Source organism: Neomonachus schauinslandi, chromosome 10 (assembly GCF_002201575.2).
Source record: "Neomonachus schauinslandi chromosome 10, ASM220157v2, whole genome shotgun sequence".
NCBI classification, from domain to species: domain Eukaryota; kingdom Metazoa; phylum Chordata; class Mammalia; order Carnivora; family Phocidae; genus Neomonachus; species Neomonachus schauinslandi.
In genome coordinates this window covers 2333735-2350486 of record NC_058412.1, presented here as the reverse complement: position 1 = coordinate 2350486, position 16752 = coordinate 2333735, and the positions used below count along the sequence as shown (strand labels likewise).

General features: G+C 47.4%; 1 protein-coding gene across 1 annotated transcript in view; it reads right to left on the bottom strand.

Annotated features, from left to right (window-relative positions):
• The window catches only part of DCDC2C (doublecortin domain containing 2C), a 110979-nt gene that overhangs the window by 77761 nt on the left and 16466 nt on the right, over nucleotides 1–16752 (bottom strand). Inside the window, exon 3 of the mRNA XM_044918902.1 lies at nucleotides 2851–2927. Within this exon, the coding sequence (XP_044774837.1) occupies nucleotides 2851–2927 (77 nt within the window). The remainder of the gene's footprint in view (nucleotides 1–2850; nucleotides 2928–16752) is intronic.

Below are 16752 nucleotides of genomic sequence, written 5' to 3'. Positions count from 1 at the left end.
GGAAATGGTCAAATATAATTAATGCTGGAAAAAAAAACCACAACAGAAGCTACGAAGAGAACATGAAAAGTGAGTGTCCTTCAGGCTACAAGTAGGATCTGAGAAGTAGGATGAGGGATTTTGATTTTATTCTTTACAGTGTTCTAGATTTCCACATTTATTTATAATAAGACTGTAAAAATGAGAAAAACTACCCATATGAATATTTTAATTTTTAAAGACAAAGAAAGGAAAGAAATGTTATCTCCAATTTATAAATTAGGAACTTGCAAGTTCAGAGGGTGTGCTGGACTTAACACATCTCCCCAAGTTTGCTGGTTGAGCTGAAGAACGAACTAGACCTTCTTGCTATCCACAATTCAAGCATCCGTCCATCTGCCACCCAGCACTCCAGGTAGCTGGATGGCCAACCGACCCCACCTAAATACCCAAGAACAGTTTCGAGGGAGAGGTTATGGGCAGGCAGGAGCCCCTGGACGCACGGCCAAAGCCCAGCATGGTTAGATTAGGGCATATTCGAATTTTGGAAAACTATGTAGCCAGTTTTTTAAAGCACAGCTTATCCATATCTGCTCATAAGGAACCATCTCCAAGATACGCTGTGTGGTGAAAAAAAGGAGGAGACACAACAGTATCTGTAGGATCCATACGCTTGCATCAGTGAGTCTGTCCTATAAGGATCCCCCAGAAGTCGTTAGCAGCAGTTGCCTCCAGGGAAGTCACTACAGATCTAGGGATATAAAGTGGGAGGAATGCTTACTTTTAACGCATACCTTTCAAAGCTATGTATTTATCTACCATGGGCATAGGTTACTCTGGCCACAAAAAGTAGTTAATTTTTTAAAATAATTTGAAGTAAGAGAAGTTAAAGGCATAAAACTACTACTCAATGCACCCCCCTATGGTGCTCATTAAAGTTTAATAGGAAATATTTTAAATTATTAAAATAGGAAATATTTTAAATTTTTTAAAAATAGGAAATAGCACATGGACTTAGGAATGGACCTTAGTCAGTGGCTGATGACGGTGATGACAGTGACCCAATGGGTCCCACGTGATGCTGCTTCGCTTAGTGGCAGAAGCAGGACATAAATCCGAGCCTCAGCCTCCACACTTCAAATGCACGTGGTCTGGACCAGCTCAATTCTGAGGAGGCCCAGACAGTCAGGGGAGCACCGGGCTCTCTCTCCGAATCCGGCGCGTGCTCAAACAAGCCACCCCCACCACCCCACCAGCCCGGCTCCCCGCCACCCCAGCTCCCCATCTGTGAGAAGGAGAAACCCCTTTCTCCCTGGTACATTGAAGACCCTGGAACCCGCAGCAGCTATTTTGTTTGCTTGTTTTTATACTTACAAGGTCTCCCGGCAAACATGATCAGGTCTTTGTAGAAAAGACACTGCGTTTGAATGGATATTTGGGTCCATCTAGTGGAATTTCTAGCAAACCAATCTAAAGCATGGAGCACATGCTGCAAGGTAAATGGTCCACAGTAGAAAAAAAGAATGTCCGTCAAAGGAAGTGAGAATCACCGATGTTTTGGCTCGTGTCAAAAAAAAAAAGTAGCTTTAGGGATATGCTTCTTTGCCAGGAAGAATCCATAAGCCAATACTGTCCCCTGAGATTTCTATACATGCTTCAGAAAGAGATGTCTTTCACATAATTTGGAAATACTGTGCCTCTCATCGCTTCAAAACAGCTCTCAGATTTACAGAAGGCACAATGGAAAGGAGGGGTATTTTATGGAAATGATCGTCAAGGTTCTGAAGAGACATGAAAGGGGCGAAGTTTGGCTACTAACAGGTCATGTTTCCTGCATCCTTCTGCCTCCCAGTCTGGGCTCTGAGGAGTCCAGCAGGGGCTTTCCACCTGACGGCCCCCAGTCCTTCGCTGGTTGGCACATGCATGAAGGACACCAGGTCAGGGATGCAGCAGATGCTGACAATGGCCAGGACCCGACGTCCCCACTAGTGCCTTTCAGACACGCAGAGCCCACACTTCTGTAGAAACTCACTGAAATTCTGTCCCCTGGGAGCAGAACATGGCAAAAGGGAGGGTACTCTCTCCATCTCCACATCAGAGGTTCTAATCATAAAATGCTGTAACATCCAGGACAAGAAAGATTTGGAGAGTGCCTGCTCCGTGACTGGCGCTGGGCGGGCCCGTGGACCCATCGCCAGGGAGCCCTCAGCACACGCCGGTGTGTATCATCAGTCCTGTTTTACAAGCCGGGACCCAGTGCAGAGACACAGAGTGTGTGCCAGTCACAGAGACAGTAAGGTGAAAGGCGGGATTTGAGCCAATGATGGGTTTGAGTCAACTGTGTGCTTTCTACAACCCCAAACGTAAGGCAGACTGGCCCAGAGAGTGGTCTCATCCCGGACACACTGTCCCGGGCACCTCGGCCCCTAGCATCCGCCGTGGCTCCAGGAGGCATGGGGACTCCTGCCATCCCCGTCCTGTGGCCCTCCCAGGGGTCTTGGCCAGTAAGAGCTCAGGGTGGGGAAATAACCCGTAAGTTTCCTTTCAACACCCACCAGCTGCAACGGCTAGCTTTAAAAATAAATAAATAAGAGCCTAAGATTAAATTGTGTGTGTGAAGCCCTTGTCTTTCCACCCCCATGTGAACTGTTGGACAGCAGGCGATTGGATTGTTTTTCCAAAATCAAGGTTCAAGAAAAGAAAGGATATGTAGCACCTGGAAGGCTGAATCATACAGGTGTCCTGGGGTGGGGGCGGGGGAGAGGAAGAGGGTGACGGTGAGTCTGTCTAGCTGGTGAGTCTGTCTAGCTGGAACACTATCTTTTAGGAGCCACAGCCGTCGTGATTTCTCACCCACAAGACCTTACTCACTTAACGTGCCGGGATGTACGGTGAAATGTTTGCCACCTGGAAGGCACATTCATATCACAATGTACCACCGGTTTGATCTGAAAAGAGGAAAAGCAAGCGTCAGAATTCAGTTCAAACTGACAAACACCTGTTAAATACCAACAGCCCACAGAGCACTGCCCCGAACCCTAAGTAAAGGTGGGGGCGGGCCTGGCTAACAGACACATGGGGCGGCCCCAGGAAGGGCTCTGGGCAAGCCGGATTCCTCCCTGGGAGGGGGACAGGACTCCCGCCAGGTGACTGGGGCTCGGGGTCGAGAGCTGTGTATTCCAGTCGGGGTAAAGGGCCAGGTGAGCAGGTGCGGAGCGGGCTAGAGCCATCACGGAGGGTCCGGAGAGACACGCTGTGCAGCAGTGCTCAGGACGCGCCAGCAGCCCACCCGACAGGCAGGCATCCGTGATGGCTCCCCAGGCACACGGCTCGGCCGAACCGTGCGCCCCAAGAACGGTGGTGGCTTCTAGTCAGGTCATGGGGTTCGGCTAGAATGTCCTGCAAGCAGGTGAGAACACCTCCCCTTGTTCCCTGACCCTTCTCTTCTCTTTCCTGTGAATCCAACCTGAGGGGCTGAGCCACCCCTGGGGCCTCATTCAGCTCCCACCTCACCCCCCTTGTGGCCTAGACACACGGAGGAAAAGGATCTCTGAGCCCTGCCGCGGGCAAGCAAAATCTCTCTTCCCCTGGGTCTTAACATTTAAGAGAGTGCAGAAAGGGGGACTGCGCTGTTGACACACTGGGGGAGGATCAAGGCCATGGCCCCACACAGTCCCAGAGCTGCCTCGAGGCTTCTCCATCGTGACCCCCTGAAAGTCGCTTCCCAGCTGTGTCCCTTCCCCGTCCCCCAGCCCACCAGGCTGGAGAGCTTGCGGCCGGTTCACCCTCCGGACCTCCGTGGCCCAAGTGCCCCACCTGACACACGAGGCCTCCACACTCCCTCTCCCCGAGCCCAGTCTACCCCACCGGCCTCATTCCGCCACTCCGCATTCTGCCAGCCTCCACCCAGGACCCGGCAGCACAGCGCCTTTGCTCAGGCTCCTGCCAGATTAGAGCCCTCTGGGTGCGCCCCACACCACCTGCTGCCGTCCCTGCAGGCTGCCCCCCTCCCCGGTGCACTGTGAGCTCCTGGCAGAGATGCCCTGAGCCCGCCGACCTCCCACCGAGTCCACCAGGAGGCCTCACCTGGAGCCCCGCCCCCAGGGGCTACCCCCACCTGGCATCCTGGCATCCTGGCTACCCCCACCTGGCATCCAGGGGCTACCCCCACCTGGCTGCTGCATCCACACATGTGTGCTGCTGACCCTCCCTTCCCCATCTCCGGCCATGTGTGACCCCTTCTCCCTTCTGACCCAGGCCCGACTGAGCAGAGTCACTCTGTACTGGAGTGTTTGCTGCGGGCTTGGGGCTCAGGTCTGACAAGGGCGCCCCTCCCTCATCGCCCAGCTCCTGAACCCAAACCTGCAACGTAGGCACAGCTCTACCGAATTACCCCAAGTGAGTGAAGGTCACCTACACAGTTCCTTTGCCAAGAATAACACCGACCGGTGTCCCCTGGGTTCACCGTGAGAGGTATGAGGAGGCCGCACATACCATTAACAGCGGCGACAAAGTTTTGGCATCTCGTGCTCTCCCCAGCACGGGTTTTTGTAAAAGAGGAGAAGGAAAATCTCCTCATCTGGGTCTTCAGAAGACGACGACGAGCCAGCGAGCACGCGGGGCGGGGTGGAGAAGGTCAGAAGGACCGAGCCCGTTCAGCATCTTGCCGCAGGCTGCAAGGCCCTCGGTCAGAAGGGGGAGCTGCCTGTGAGGCCGGGACAGAGCACAGCGAATTGGGAGGCAGCCCGCTGGGTGGGAGAGCACAGGCCGTGGACTCGGACCCACCAGGGCTCCCATCCCACACCTGCCGCTCACAGTCCGTGCCACTCTGCGGGGCCGATTTCACCTCTGAGCTGCGAACTATTCATGTTGGCAGCAGGGACGATACACCTTGGGGGGAGGGGCGGTAAAAGACACAATACCACACCTGCTACATAGTGATAAATACTCAATCCAATTGCAACACATGCCGAGACACAGACGCAGAGAGACAGAGGAGGGGAGGGGAGGGACTGGAGAGAGACGGACAGAGCATGTGGCATCTCAATCTCACTAAGGCTCAAACAGAAATCCTGATCTTACCCACAGCCGGCTGGCTACCCCACACGTCCCCATCTCTGGAAGCGGCACCACCACAGACCCATCTGTTCAACCACAGAATCTGGGAGACACTGGTGAGTCCTTTCCTCCCCTACACCCCTCAACTAACCCATTAGCGCATCTCTCAGTTCCACCTCAGAGCCGCATCCTGGACCCATCCACCGCTGCCATGCAGGTCAGGCGGCCCATCTCTCTGCGGCTCATCCTCCCACCCCCACAGTCCCTTCTCCACGGGGAGCAGAGCCTCCCTTGTGAACAGCAGTCAGAATGGTCACCCTCTGCTTCAGCGCCCACGCAGTGGAGATAGCCAAACGTCCACTAAAATCCCCGCTCCTCCCTTCCTCCCCACACCACAGCCCTGGATGTATTCCTGCAGCTCTCAAACATCAAGCTTGTTCCTGCTCAAGACCTTGAGCCTGGAATGCTCTCCCATGTCTTTGCACACCTTGCTCTTTCCTGCATTTAGAAGTCCATTTAAAAGCAACTCCTCCGAGAGGTGCTCCCTGACCAATCACACCCTTGATTTATTTCCATCTAGCATTTAATACCGTCTAATATGCTTGTGTTTATTTACTTATTATTGACTCCTCCTTATTGGAATGTAAGCCTCCTGAGAAGCAGAGATCTTGACTGTCATGTTCGACAAAGGATCCCCAGAGCCTGAACAATGAGTGGTCCATAGGAGGAGTTTGAGAAGAACGTTGTGAATATGAATGAATAAATGCTGTCATGGCAAGTGATAAACAGCTCTGATACTCCAGGAAGAATCCCAGAAAAAGTGAGGTCATTGAGCAGGGTGGTAATGCACGCCTACAGCAATGTCATACTATATATAAGATTATACACACCTGCATACTGATGGCAAAAAATCAAAGCCATGAATACCAACAACTACTGACCTAGTTTAAAAACAAAACAACAGAAATTATTATCTGCAAAATTCTATTAAGGTACAACTACCCTAAGAAACAGCTTTCTGCTTGATTGCATAAAATTATGGAAACAATGAGCTAATTGCTTTTTTATGTGTTAATGATTCATTAACCCTGATATCACCTGCCTAATTAAAAACCCCAGCAATTAAATACACGATTCTGGATTTTTTTTCCCCTGTACTGCACATAATCTCCTAAGAAAGCACAGGTGGCTTTCTGTTACTGACTGATGGTGATGACACGTTCAGAGATCGTGTATTCGCTCATCTGCCCTGAGAGGCCGGAGGGCTCAGTGGGCTTTAGGGCTCCTTAACCAACAGTCTGAGGTAATTAAACCAAATCTACACCAATGCCAGAAGACACGTAAGGTTGCCGCAGTTATTTCCCCAGGTAGCAGCTATGGTTTATTGAATGCCCGTTCTGGCAGGCACTGCATTCATGCCTAACCCTCAAAATAACCAGGCAAAATACTCACACGGTAAACAATCAGAGCTGCTTTTAATTTTCTTCACCAAGAACACACCGTTATGAAGTGTCCTGGCCACACTAAGTCGTCAAAAACTATTTGATTGTAGATTTTAGCCACCTGGGGGTTTGAACCTAAGCCGGCGTGGCACATAGGAGCCTGAGTCTGAGCCGTCCATGATTCCAGCACTGGCTCCATCACCTTGTGTTTACATAACCTGCAACAGGCTGTGCACCTGCGTGCTCGTGCGTGCAGGCAGATGCGAGCGGCACCGGTCTCCTAAGGGCTGCTTTCGGTGTGCTAACACGAGATGAGATGATGCAGTTGTGGGGCGCTTAGCAAAGCACCAGGAATGAGTTAAGCGTTCGGTTGAGAGCAGTTGTTGTTGTTGTTGTTATCTTCAAAGTCCCTGCTCTTTGCACCCCATCGAGCTGCTCCAACTACCTCAGTGAACATCTTCACAGCCTTTTCCATGCAAAACATCAAACAGAAAAGACTCAAGAGAGTCTAGCACCAAGAAAAGACCTCGTCAGGTAACCACATCAAGGGGAGAATCTCATCATGAGCAAATGTGCTCGTCAGGGTCTGGAACGTGGGCTGTGCAAGCTAAATTAACAGAGAGGCCCCTACACCACTTGACAGAGGATGCTGAGCCTAAGAGCCTAAACAGATGTATTTGTGAAGAGACACACAATCGCCACAGATCACAGAAACCCTACAGAGAGTGCAGTGGGCCCCCCATTTCTCATTCTGCTCATTAAGGAAATGGTCACCCTGGACCACCTCCAAAGTCACTTTGGTTCTCATTCTGTGATCCTCTAAGTCCAAAAATAAACCAGCTTAACTCTTTCCCAAAATGTCCAGGAATCTGCAGAGGTCAGCCCCTCTGCAGCAATGATGTGAGGACAGGAAAGGCAAAAGGGGGGAATCGCCCTTCACCCCCCACCCCAGGCGCCGTTGACTGTAGAAATGTAGCAAATCTGGGCAAACCCTCAACACCTTCGCAGCCCTCCCCCTGGCTTTACCACTGTGGACTCTGGAGGGGAGACCAGGCAACTGTGTCTAAAACAGGGCTGGGGAAATGGCTTCTTGGCCTTCTTGGTCATGATGATTATGAATTTTTATTTCCCGGTTTTGGGGAAATGAGAACCATGACTGGGGTTTTATAACTGACTTAGTTGATATCATGTACCGTGTAAGGTTCTATCATGATTCTAAAAGTTAGGCTTTTGCCCCCTCTGGAAGGTTGGGAGGGATGCAGGGCCACCTGTCCAGACCTCACTGGGGGTTTTTCGACAGTGATGCCACTGGAGGGGCGGGTCCCTGTCTGGTTTCCTGAGTGCCTCCATGACAGTGGCCAAACTGAGTTATCATGAGCCTTGAGTGGAAGGGTTGAGGATGGCCCAGGCTGGGGTTCCCAGGTCTCCCATGGGGCCTGGAGACCAACCACTTACCTGGGGTCAGCAAGGGAGGTCAGAGCAGCTGAAGCCCAGGGCTCCTGACCTCTGACAACAGCGGGGACTCCAGAGCCAACAGCAACAGAAACAACAGCGACTACTATCAGCTGAGCTCTTAACTCACTTCGCGCATTTTCTAAGCAGCGGGCAATGCATTACCTCATTTTGTGTTACTCATACCAAAAGCAACGGTGTTTGCCACCAAATTACTCCTCCTGAGGGCCATTCAAATTTTCATATTTCAAATCCTATTGGTTTAGTGATTTGTTTCTTTATATTGAAAGATGCTTTATCGGGCGCCTGGGTGGCTCAGTCCGTTAAGCGACTGCCTTCGGCTCAGGTCATGATCCCAGGGTCCTGGGATCGAGTCCCACGTCGGGCTCCCTGCTCTGCAGGGAGCCTGCTTCTCCCTCTCCCACTCCCCCTGCTTGTGTTCCCTCTCTCGCTGTGTCTCTCTCTGTCAAATAAATAAATAAAATCTTTAAAAAAAAAAAAAAAGAAAGAAAGATGCTTTATCTTCTCCAAACTATTTTGATTTACCACCTGCTCCTCATACACCAACATCTCTCTCTCTCTCTCTCTCCTCGTCCCACCTCGGCAACTTCAGGCCTCTTCCTCCAACAGAGGGGGACACAGTATGCAAAGCAAGTAATCAACCAACGAGCATCCTTGGGGTGACCTCGGCATGCAGAGGACATCCTTCAGTGACTCCTTTTGGAAACATAAAATAGCAACACATGAGACTAACCACTCCTACTGGCCCACTGTCGACTGCCTACGTTACCTGCAGAGTCGCGAATAATGGCGTATGAATAAAATAACCAAAAAGGAAGAAAGAAAGAAGAGTGAGACTATGGGGGTGGAGGATTAGGAAAAATGCAAACAGAAGCAGAGAAAAGAAAAACAAAAGCAGGGTGAGTGCTGGCCAGCACACTCACACTTTACCATTATCACTGGGGTCAAAGGTGATTCATTCTGCGCGTACGTTTAAATTGTGTGGTTAAAAGAAATAGTAAAGCTGCTGATAAATGCCAACTGATGGAGGGGGAAGAGTTACCCACGTCAGCTTCGATGAGGAGGCTAGGAAAAGCAGGGCCACCTAGCAAAGTTGGCAGAGAGGGGAGAAGGAAGCAAGCTGGCAGGCCAACTCTGCACGGTGGGCTCCAGCGGGTGCCCAAGCCAGTCACTCCCCATCTGCCCGATGCCAGAACAGAAATCTCCATCGCTGGGCCAAGACACTGTGTCCACAGTGTCTCTGACAAAAATGCAAATGTATCACATGGCAGAGAAGGGAAGTTAGCTCCCTCCTGTGACAAAACAGCAGAAATCATCCCCAAAGGCCTGCGCCCTGGGAGGGAAGGGCATTAGGGGGAGTGGGGGGAGAAGGATGTCCTAAAGAGAAAGGGAAGAAAGTGAGAGTGCAGAGAAGAGTCACACCACATAGAAGCATGGTTCCCTACACAACAACACAGAAGAAAGTTCAAAGCAGAACCAATGAAATAGAAAGCAGAGGCAAAGAAATCAAGATAACCAATAAAACCAAAAGTTGGTTCTTTGAGAAGATTGATAAAATTGATAAAACTATAGAGAGTCTCGTCAGGAAAACAGAGAGAAGACACAAATGACCAAGAATAGCAGCATGAGGGGGTCACATCACTGGATTCCACAGATGTCAACAGGATCAGAGAACATTATAAACGACTTCATGGGGCGCCTGGGTGGCTCACTTGATTAAGTTTCTGATTCTAGGTTTCAGCTCAGGTCATGTCCTCAGGGTCCTGGGATCGAGCCCTGTTGCAGGCTCCATGCTCAGCCGGGAGTCCATTTCTTCCTCTCTCTGCCTCTCCCCCAGCTCCCATGCACTCACTCTCTCTCTCTCTCTCAAATAAGTAAATAAATCTTTAAAAAAATAAAAATAAATGACTTCTTGCAATAAATTCAACAACTGAAATGAAATGGACAAATTAAAAGACACAAACTAGCAAAGTTCACTCAAGAAGAAAAAGACAACCTGAGGAGCCCTATTATCTAGGAAGGCAGCTGGATTTGTAGTTAAAAAACCTTCCCACAGGGGCGCCTGGGTGGCTCAGTCGTTAAGCATCTGCCTTCGGCTCAGGTCATGGTCCCAGGGTCCTGGGATCGAGCCCCGCATCAGGCTCCCCGCTCAGCGGGAAGCCTGCTTCTCCCTCTTCCACTCCCCCTGCTTGTGTTCCCGCTCTCACTGTGTCTCTCTCTGTCAAATAAATAAATAAAATCTTTAAAAAAAAAAAAAAAAAACCTTCCCACAAAGACAACTCCAGGCCCAGTTGGCTCCTCTGGTAACTTCTACCAAACATTTAAGGAAGAAATGATACCAAAACTAGAGAAAAACATTACAAGAATAAAAACCTACAGACAGCATCCCTCCATGAACACAGATGCAAAAATTCCAAACAAAATTTTAGCAAATAAAATCCAACAATATATAAAAAGGACAATATTTCATGAGTGGGGTCTGTCTCAGGAATGCAAGGTTGGGTTAATATTTGAAAATCAATCAATGTAATTCATAATATTAACAAACAGAAAATGAAAAACCACAGGATCATCCCAGCAGACACAGAGAAAGCCCTGCCTAATCCTACATCCCAAGCAGAGCCCCACCCCCAGTGCAGGCCTGACCCAGCCCAGTGGGCAGAGGGCATGGTGTTTTATCTCGTCTGCCTTCAGCCTTCTCCTCCCTGCTCTTCCAGGGTGGGGCTGAAGGGCAAGGGAAGGGCAGTGTCTAATGCGAATGGAGCTGCTGCAGCTGACTTCCTTAGCGGGTATCCAATGTGGCTTTGGTGGCTTTGAGGCGAGGGGGCTGGAGCAGGTTGTTCCGAGAACCAGCACAGAGCCTGCCTGCTGCACTGCGGAGACGCATTCTCCATCTGATGCCTCACCGGAACCTTTCCATGCCTCGAATAAGATAAACAGCTAAAACAGTCAATAAAAAACTAGTCTTTTAGCTCATTATTATATTATCCCCACAATTATGGGGATGTCCCCCCAAAACCACAAAGCAGGAAAGACATGGTGGAGTAAGTAGTAGTCAGTAATCAGAGATGATAGAAGAGGGGTGAGGTAGGTAGTTAGGCAAAGCAGTAGAGGTAGCAAGAGAGAGAGGTGCCCACCAGGGTGACCCACACACCCCAGCCCTAGGGCTCTGGCACTCTGTCCTCATAGGGGACAGCAGGACACAGATCTTAATTTCAGGCTACACTTATGGTCCACTCACGGGAACAGATTTCTTGGACCAAATCTTCCCTTTCAGTCAAAGCTCTTGGTTGTGGCTCATTCAAGGTTGGCTACAGCACAGACACATGTCCCCGAACACACTACACTCCCACCCAGACAGTAACGTACATATCAAACCAGAGTAGCGATCCATTTTCAGTGGCTTCTTCCCCAAGGCAAGGGCATCAAGCACGCCCAGTCACGCACACTACGCCGCTCAAACCCCAGGGTAACTACGGGCATTCTCATGCACCACTGGAAGCAATACACCTTTTCAGAAACTTCCTGGCCGTAAATATTAAAGAAGTTACAATTGCAAGGAAGGGAAGATGGCGGAGGAGTAGGAGACCTGGATTTCGTCTCCTCTCAGGAATTCAGCTGGATGGGGATCAAACCGTTCTGAACACCTACAAACTCAACAGGAGATCGAAGAAAAGAAGAGCAACAACTCTCTCATCAGAAAAGCGACCACTTTCTGGAAGGTAGGACGTGCGGAGAAGTGAATCCGAGGGGATATTCGGGAGGCTAGACGGCGGGGGAGGGGCCTCCGGCGGCCGCTTCTGGCAAGTGATAGAGCCGCGGAGCACAAAATCGGAACTTTTAAGGGTCTGCTCCGCTGAGGGACGTCACTCCGGTGGCTAAGCGGGGGGTGGAACCCTCCGGGACAGTGTGGTCTCAGGACCCTCGGGCTCACAGGAAGACCGGGGGTGCCTGAGTGCGGCAGAGCTCCCAGGTAACGGAGCAGGGAAGCCGGCTGCAGAGGCGGAGCCCAGGCGCGGGCTCTCAGCTCGGGGTTGCCATCAACCGTGATCCGCGGCACAGTCGGGCCCCTGCTCCTCCAGCAGGGACCCAACAAGCGGCAGATCCGGGGAGACTCACCTTCCTCCCCCGGGAGGAGCTGCGCGGGAGTGCGCCACAGGGATCTGCTGGGTTTGGAGACTCCACCCGGGGTCGGGTGCCAGAGATAGAAACGCGCGGTCACAGGCCGGGTGAGCACAGAGTGCGGCCGGAGACCGGGGAGACGGGAGTGACTGACGGCTTTTCTCTGGGGGCTCACTGAGAAGCGGGGCCCCGAGTTCTCGGCTCCTCCGCGGCGGAGATTGGGAGGCCGCCATTTTCACTCTCCGCCTCCAAAGCTGTACGGAAAGCTCGCAGGGAACAAAAGCCCCGGAGAGCAAACCCGAGCAGATTACTTAGCCGGGAGGGGGCAAGGGCGGGGCAAGGCAAAGACATTTGGGAACCACGGCAACAGGCCCCTCCCCAGAAGATCAGCGAGAACAGCCAGCCAAGACCAAGTTTACCCATCAATGAGAACGGCAGAACTCCAGCTCTAGGGGACTACTGCACATAAAATTCATGGCTTTTTTACCATGATTCTTTAGCCTTTCAAAGGTAATTCTTTTTTTAACTGTCTTTTTTTTTTTTTGAATTTTTCTTTTTCCCTTTTTCAACCAACATCTTATCAATCCCTTTTTTTAAAAAAACATTTTTATTTTTCATTTTTAGAGTCATATTCTATCCCTTCATAGCAGTTACCCGTATTTTTGGCTTATATATATAAGTTGTTCTCTCTTTAAAATTTTGAGATAGTTTCTTCTAACAGATTAAAATATACCCTAAATCTCTAGTATATGGTTTTTTCTACTCCCCTGCCTGATCACATTCTCTCCCTTTTTTTTTCTTTTTTCTCTTTTTTTAAATCCTCTTCTTTCTTTTTTCAAACTTCTTATCAATTCCTTTTATAAAATTTTTTATAATTTCCATCTTTACAGTCATATTCCATCCCTTCATCATATCAACCCTTATGTTTGTACATATATAAGTTTTTCTTTCTTTAAAATTTTGGGAGGCACTTTCTTCTAAAAGACCAAAATACACCCCAAATCTAGTGTGTGGCACTGATCTATATACCAGCCTGATCATATTTGATCACATTCTGGTTTTTTATTGTTGTTGTTGTTTTGTTTTGTTTGTTTTGTTTGTTTTTATCTTTATCTTTTTCTTTTTCTTTTTTTTTCTTTTTCTTTTTTCTCTCTTTCCATTTCTTTTTCCACTGCTTCAGGTTTTTTCTGATTTGTTTAGAGTATATTTTCTGGGGACATTTTTACTCTGCTAGCATTTTGTTCTCTCATTAATCTATTCTCCTCTGCACAAAATGACAAGACGGAAAAAAATCACCTCAACAAAAAGAACAAGAGGCAGTACCGACTGCCAGGGACCTACTCAATACGGACATTAGTACGATGTCAAATCTAGAGTTCAGAATCATCACTTTAAAGATACTAGCTGGGCTTGAAAAAAGCATGGAAGTTATTAGAGAAACCCTTTCTGGAGAGGTAAAAGAACTAAAATCTAACCAAGTAGAAATCAAAAAGGCTATTAATGAGGTGCAATCAAAAATGGGGGCGCTAACTGCTAGGATAAATGAGGCAGAAGAGAGAATCAGTAATATAGAAGACCAAATAATGGAAAATAAAGAAGCTGAGAAAAAGAGAGATAAACAACTACTGGATCACGAGGGCAGAATTCGAGAGATAAGCGATACCATAAGATGAAACAACATTAGAATAATTGGGATCCCAGAAGAAGAAGAAAGAGAGAGAGGGGCAGAAGGTATAATGGAGCAAAGTATAGCAGAGAACTTCCCTAATTTGGGGAAGGAAACAGGCATGAAAATCCAGGAAGCAGAGAGAACCCCTCTCAAAATCAATAAAAGTAGGTCAACACCCCGACATCTAATAGTAAAACTTACGAGTCTCATAGACAAACAAAAACTGAAGGAATTTGCAAACACAAAACCAGCCCTACAAGAAATCTTGAAAGGGGTCCTCTAAGCAAAGAGAGACCCTAAAAGCAACATAGACCAGAAAGGAACACAGACAATATACGGTAACAGTCACCTTACAGGCAATACAATGGCACTAAATTCCTATCTTTCAATAGTTACTCTGAATGTAAATGGGCTCAATGCCCCAATCAAAAGACACAGGCTATCAGATTGGATTAAAAAACAAGACCCATCGATATGCTGTCTGCAAGAGACTCATTTTAGAACCAAAGACACCCCCAGATTGAAAGTGAGGGGGTGGAAAACCATTTACCATGCTAATGGACACCAAAAGAAAGCTGGGGTGGCAATCCTTATATCAGACAAATTAGATTTTAAACCAAAGACTATAATTAGAGATGAGGAAGGACACTATATCCTACTTAAAGGGTCTATCCAACAAGAAGATCTAACAATTGTAAATATCTATGCCCCTAACATGGGAGCAGCCAATTATATAAGGCAATTAATAACAAAAGCAAAGAAACACATCAACAACAATACAATAATAGTGGGGGACTTTAACACCCCCCTCACTGAAATGGACAGATCATCTAAGCAAAAGATCAACAAGGAAATAAAGACTTTAAATGACACACTGGACCAAATGGACTTCACAGATATATTCAGAACATTCCATCCCAAAGCAACGGAATACACATTCTTCTCTAGTCCCCATGGAACATTCTCCAGAATAGATCACATCCTAGGTCATTAATCAGGTCTCAACCGGTACCAAAGGATTGGAATCATTCCCTGCCTATTTTCAGACCACAATGCTTTGAAACTAGAGCTCAATCACAAGACAAAAGTCAGAAAGAACTCAAATACATGGAGGCTAAAGAGCATCCTACTGAAGAATGAATGGGTCAACCAGGAAATTAAAGAAGAATTAAAAAAATACATGGAAACCAATGAAAATGAAAACACAACTATTCAAAATCTTTGGGATGCAGCAAAGGCAGTCCTAAGAGGAAAGTATATAGCAATACAAGCCTTTCTCAAGAAGCAAGAAAGGTCTCAAGTACACAACCTAACCTTACACCTAAAGGAGCTGGAGAAAGAACAGCAAATAAAGCCTAAACCCAGCAGGAGAAGAGAAATAATAAAGATCAGAGCAGAAATCAATGAAATAGAAACTAAAAGAACAGTAGAACAGATCAACGAAACTAGGAGCTGGTTCTTTGAAAGAATTAACAAGATTGATAAACCCCTGGCCAGACTTATCAAAAAGAGAAGAGAAATGACCCAAATCAACAAAATCATGAATGAAAGAGGAGAGATCACAACCAACACCAAAGAAATACAAACAATTATAAGAACATATTATGAGCAACTCTATGCCAGCAAATTAAATAACCTGGAAGAAATGGATGCATTCCTAGAGATGTACCAACTACCAAAACTGAACCAGGATGAAATAGAAAACCTGAACAGACCTATAACCACTAAGGAAATTGAAGCAGTCATCAAAAACCTCCCAAAAAACAAAAGCCCAGGGCCAGATGGCTTCCCAGGGGAATTCTACCAAACATTTCAAGAAGAATTAATACCTATTCTTCTGAAACTCTTCCAAAAAATAGAAATGGAAGGATAACTTCCCATCTCATTTTATGAGGCCACCATTACCTTGATCCCCAAACCAGACAAAGACCCCATCAAAAAGGAGAATTACAGACCAATATCCCTGATGAATATGGATGCAAAAATTCTCACCAAAATACTAGCCAATAGGATCCAACAGTACATTAAAAGGATTATTCACCACGACCAAGTGGGATTTATCCCTGGGCTGCAAGGTTGGTTCAACATCTGCAAATCAATCAATGTGATATAATACATTAACAAAAGAAAGAACAAGAATCATAGGATCCTCTCAATCGATGCAGAAAAAGCTTTTGACAAAGTACAGCATCCTTTCTTGATCAAAACTCTTCAGAGTATAGGGATAGAGGGTACATAAATCAATATCATAAAAGCCATCTATGAAAAACCTACAGCGAATATCATTCTCAATGGGGAAAAACGGAGAGCTTTCCCCCTAAGGTCAGGAACGTGGCAGGGATGTCCACTATCACCACTGCTATTCAACATAGTATTGGAAGTCCTAGCCACAGCAATCAGACAACAAAAAGAAATCAAAGGCATCTAAATTGGCAAGGAAGAAGTCAAACTCTCACTCTTTGCAGATGATATGATACTTTATGTGGAAAACCCCAAACACTCCACCCCAAAACTGCTAGAACTCATACAGGAATTCAGTAAAGTGGCAGGATATAAAATCAATGCACAGAAGTCAGTGGCATTCCTATACACCAACAACAAGACAGAAGAAAGAGAAATTAAGGAGTCAATCCCATTTACAATTGCACCCAAAACCAGAAGATACTTAGGAATAAATCTAACCAAAGAGACAAAGGATCTGTACTCAGAAAACTATAAAATACTCATGAAAGAAATGGAGGAAGACACAAAGAAATGGAAAAACGTTCCATGCTCATGGATTGGAAGAACAAATATTGTGAAGATGTCAATGCTACCTAGAGCAATCTACACATTCAATGCAATCCCCATCAAAATACCATCCACTTTTTCCAGAGAAATGGAACAAATAATCCTAAAATTTGTATGGAACCAGAAAAGACCCCGCATAGCCAGAGGAATGTTGAAAAAGAAAAGCAAAGCTGGCGGCATCACAATTCCGGACTTCCAGCTCTATTACAAAGCTGTCAT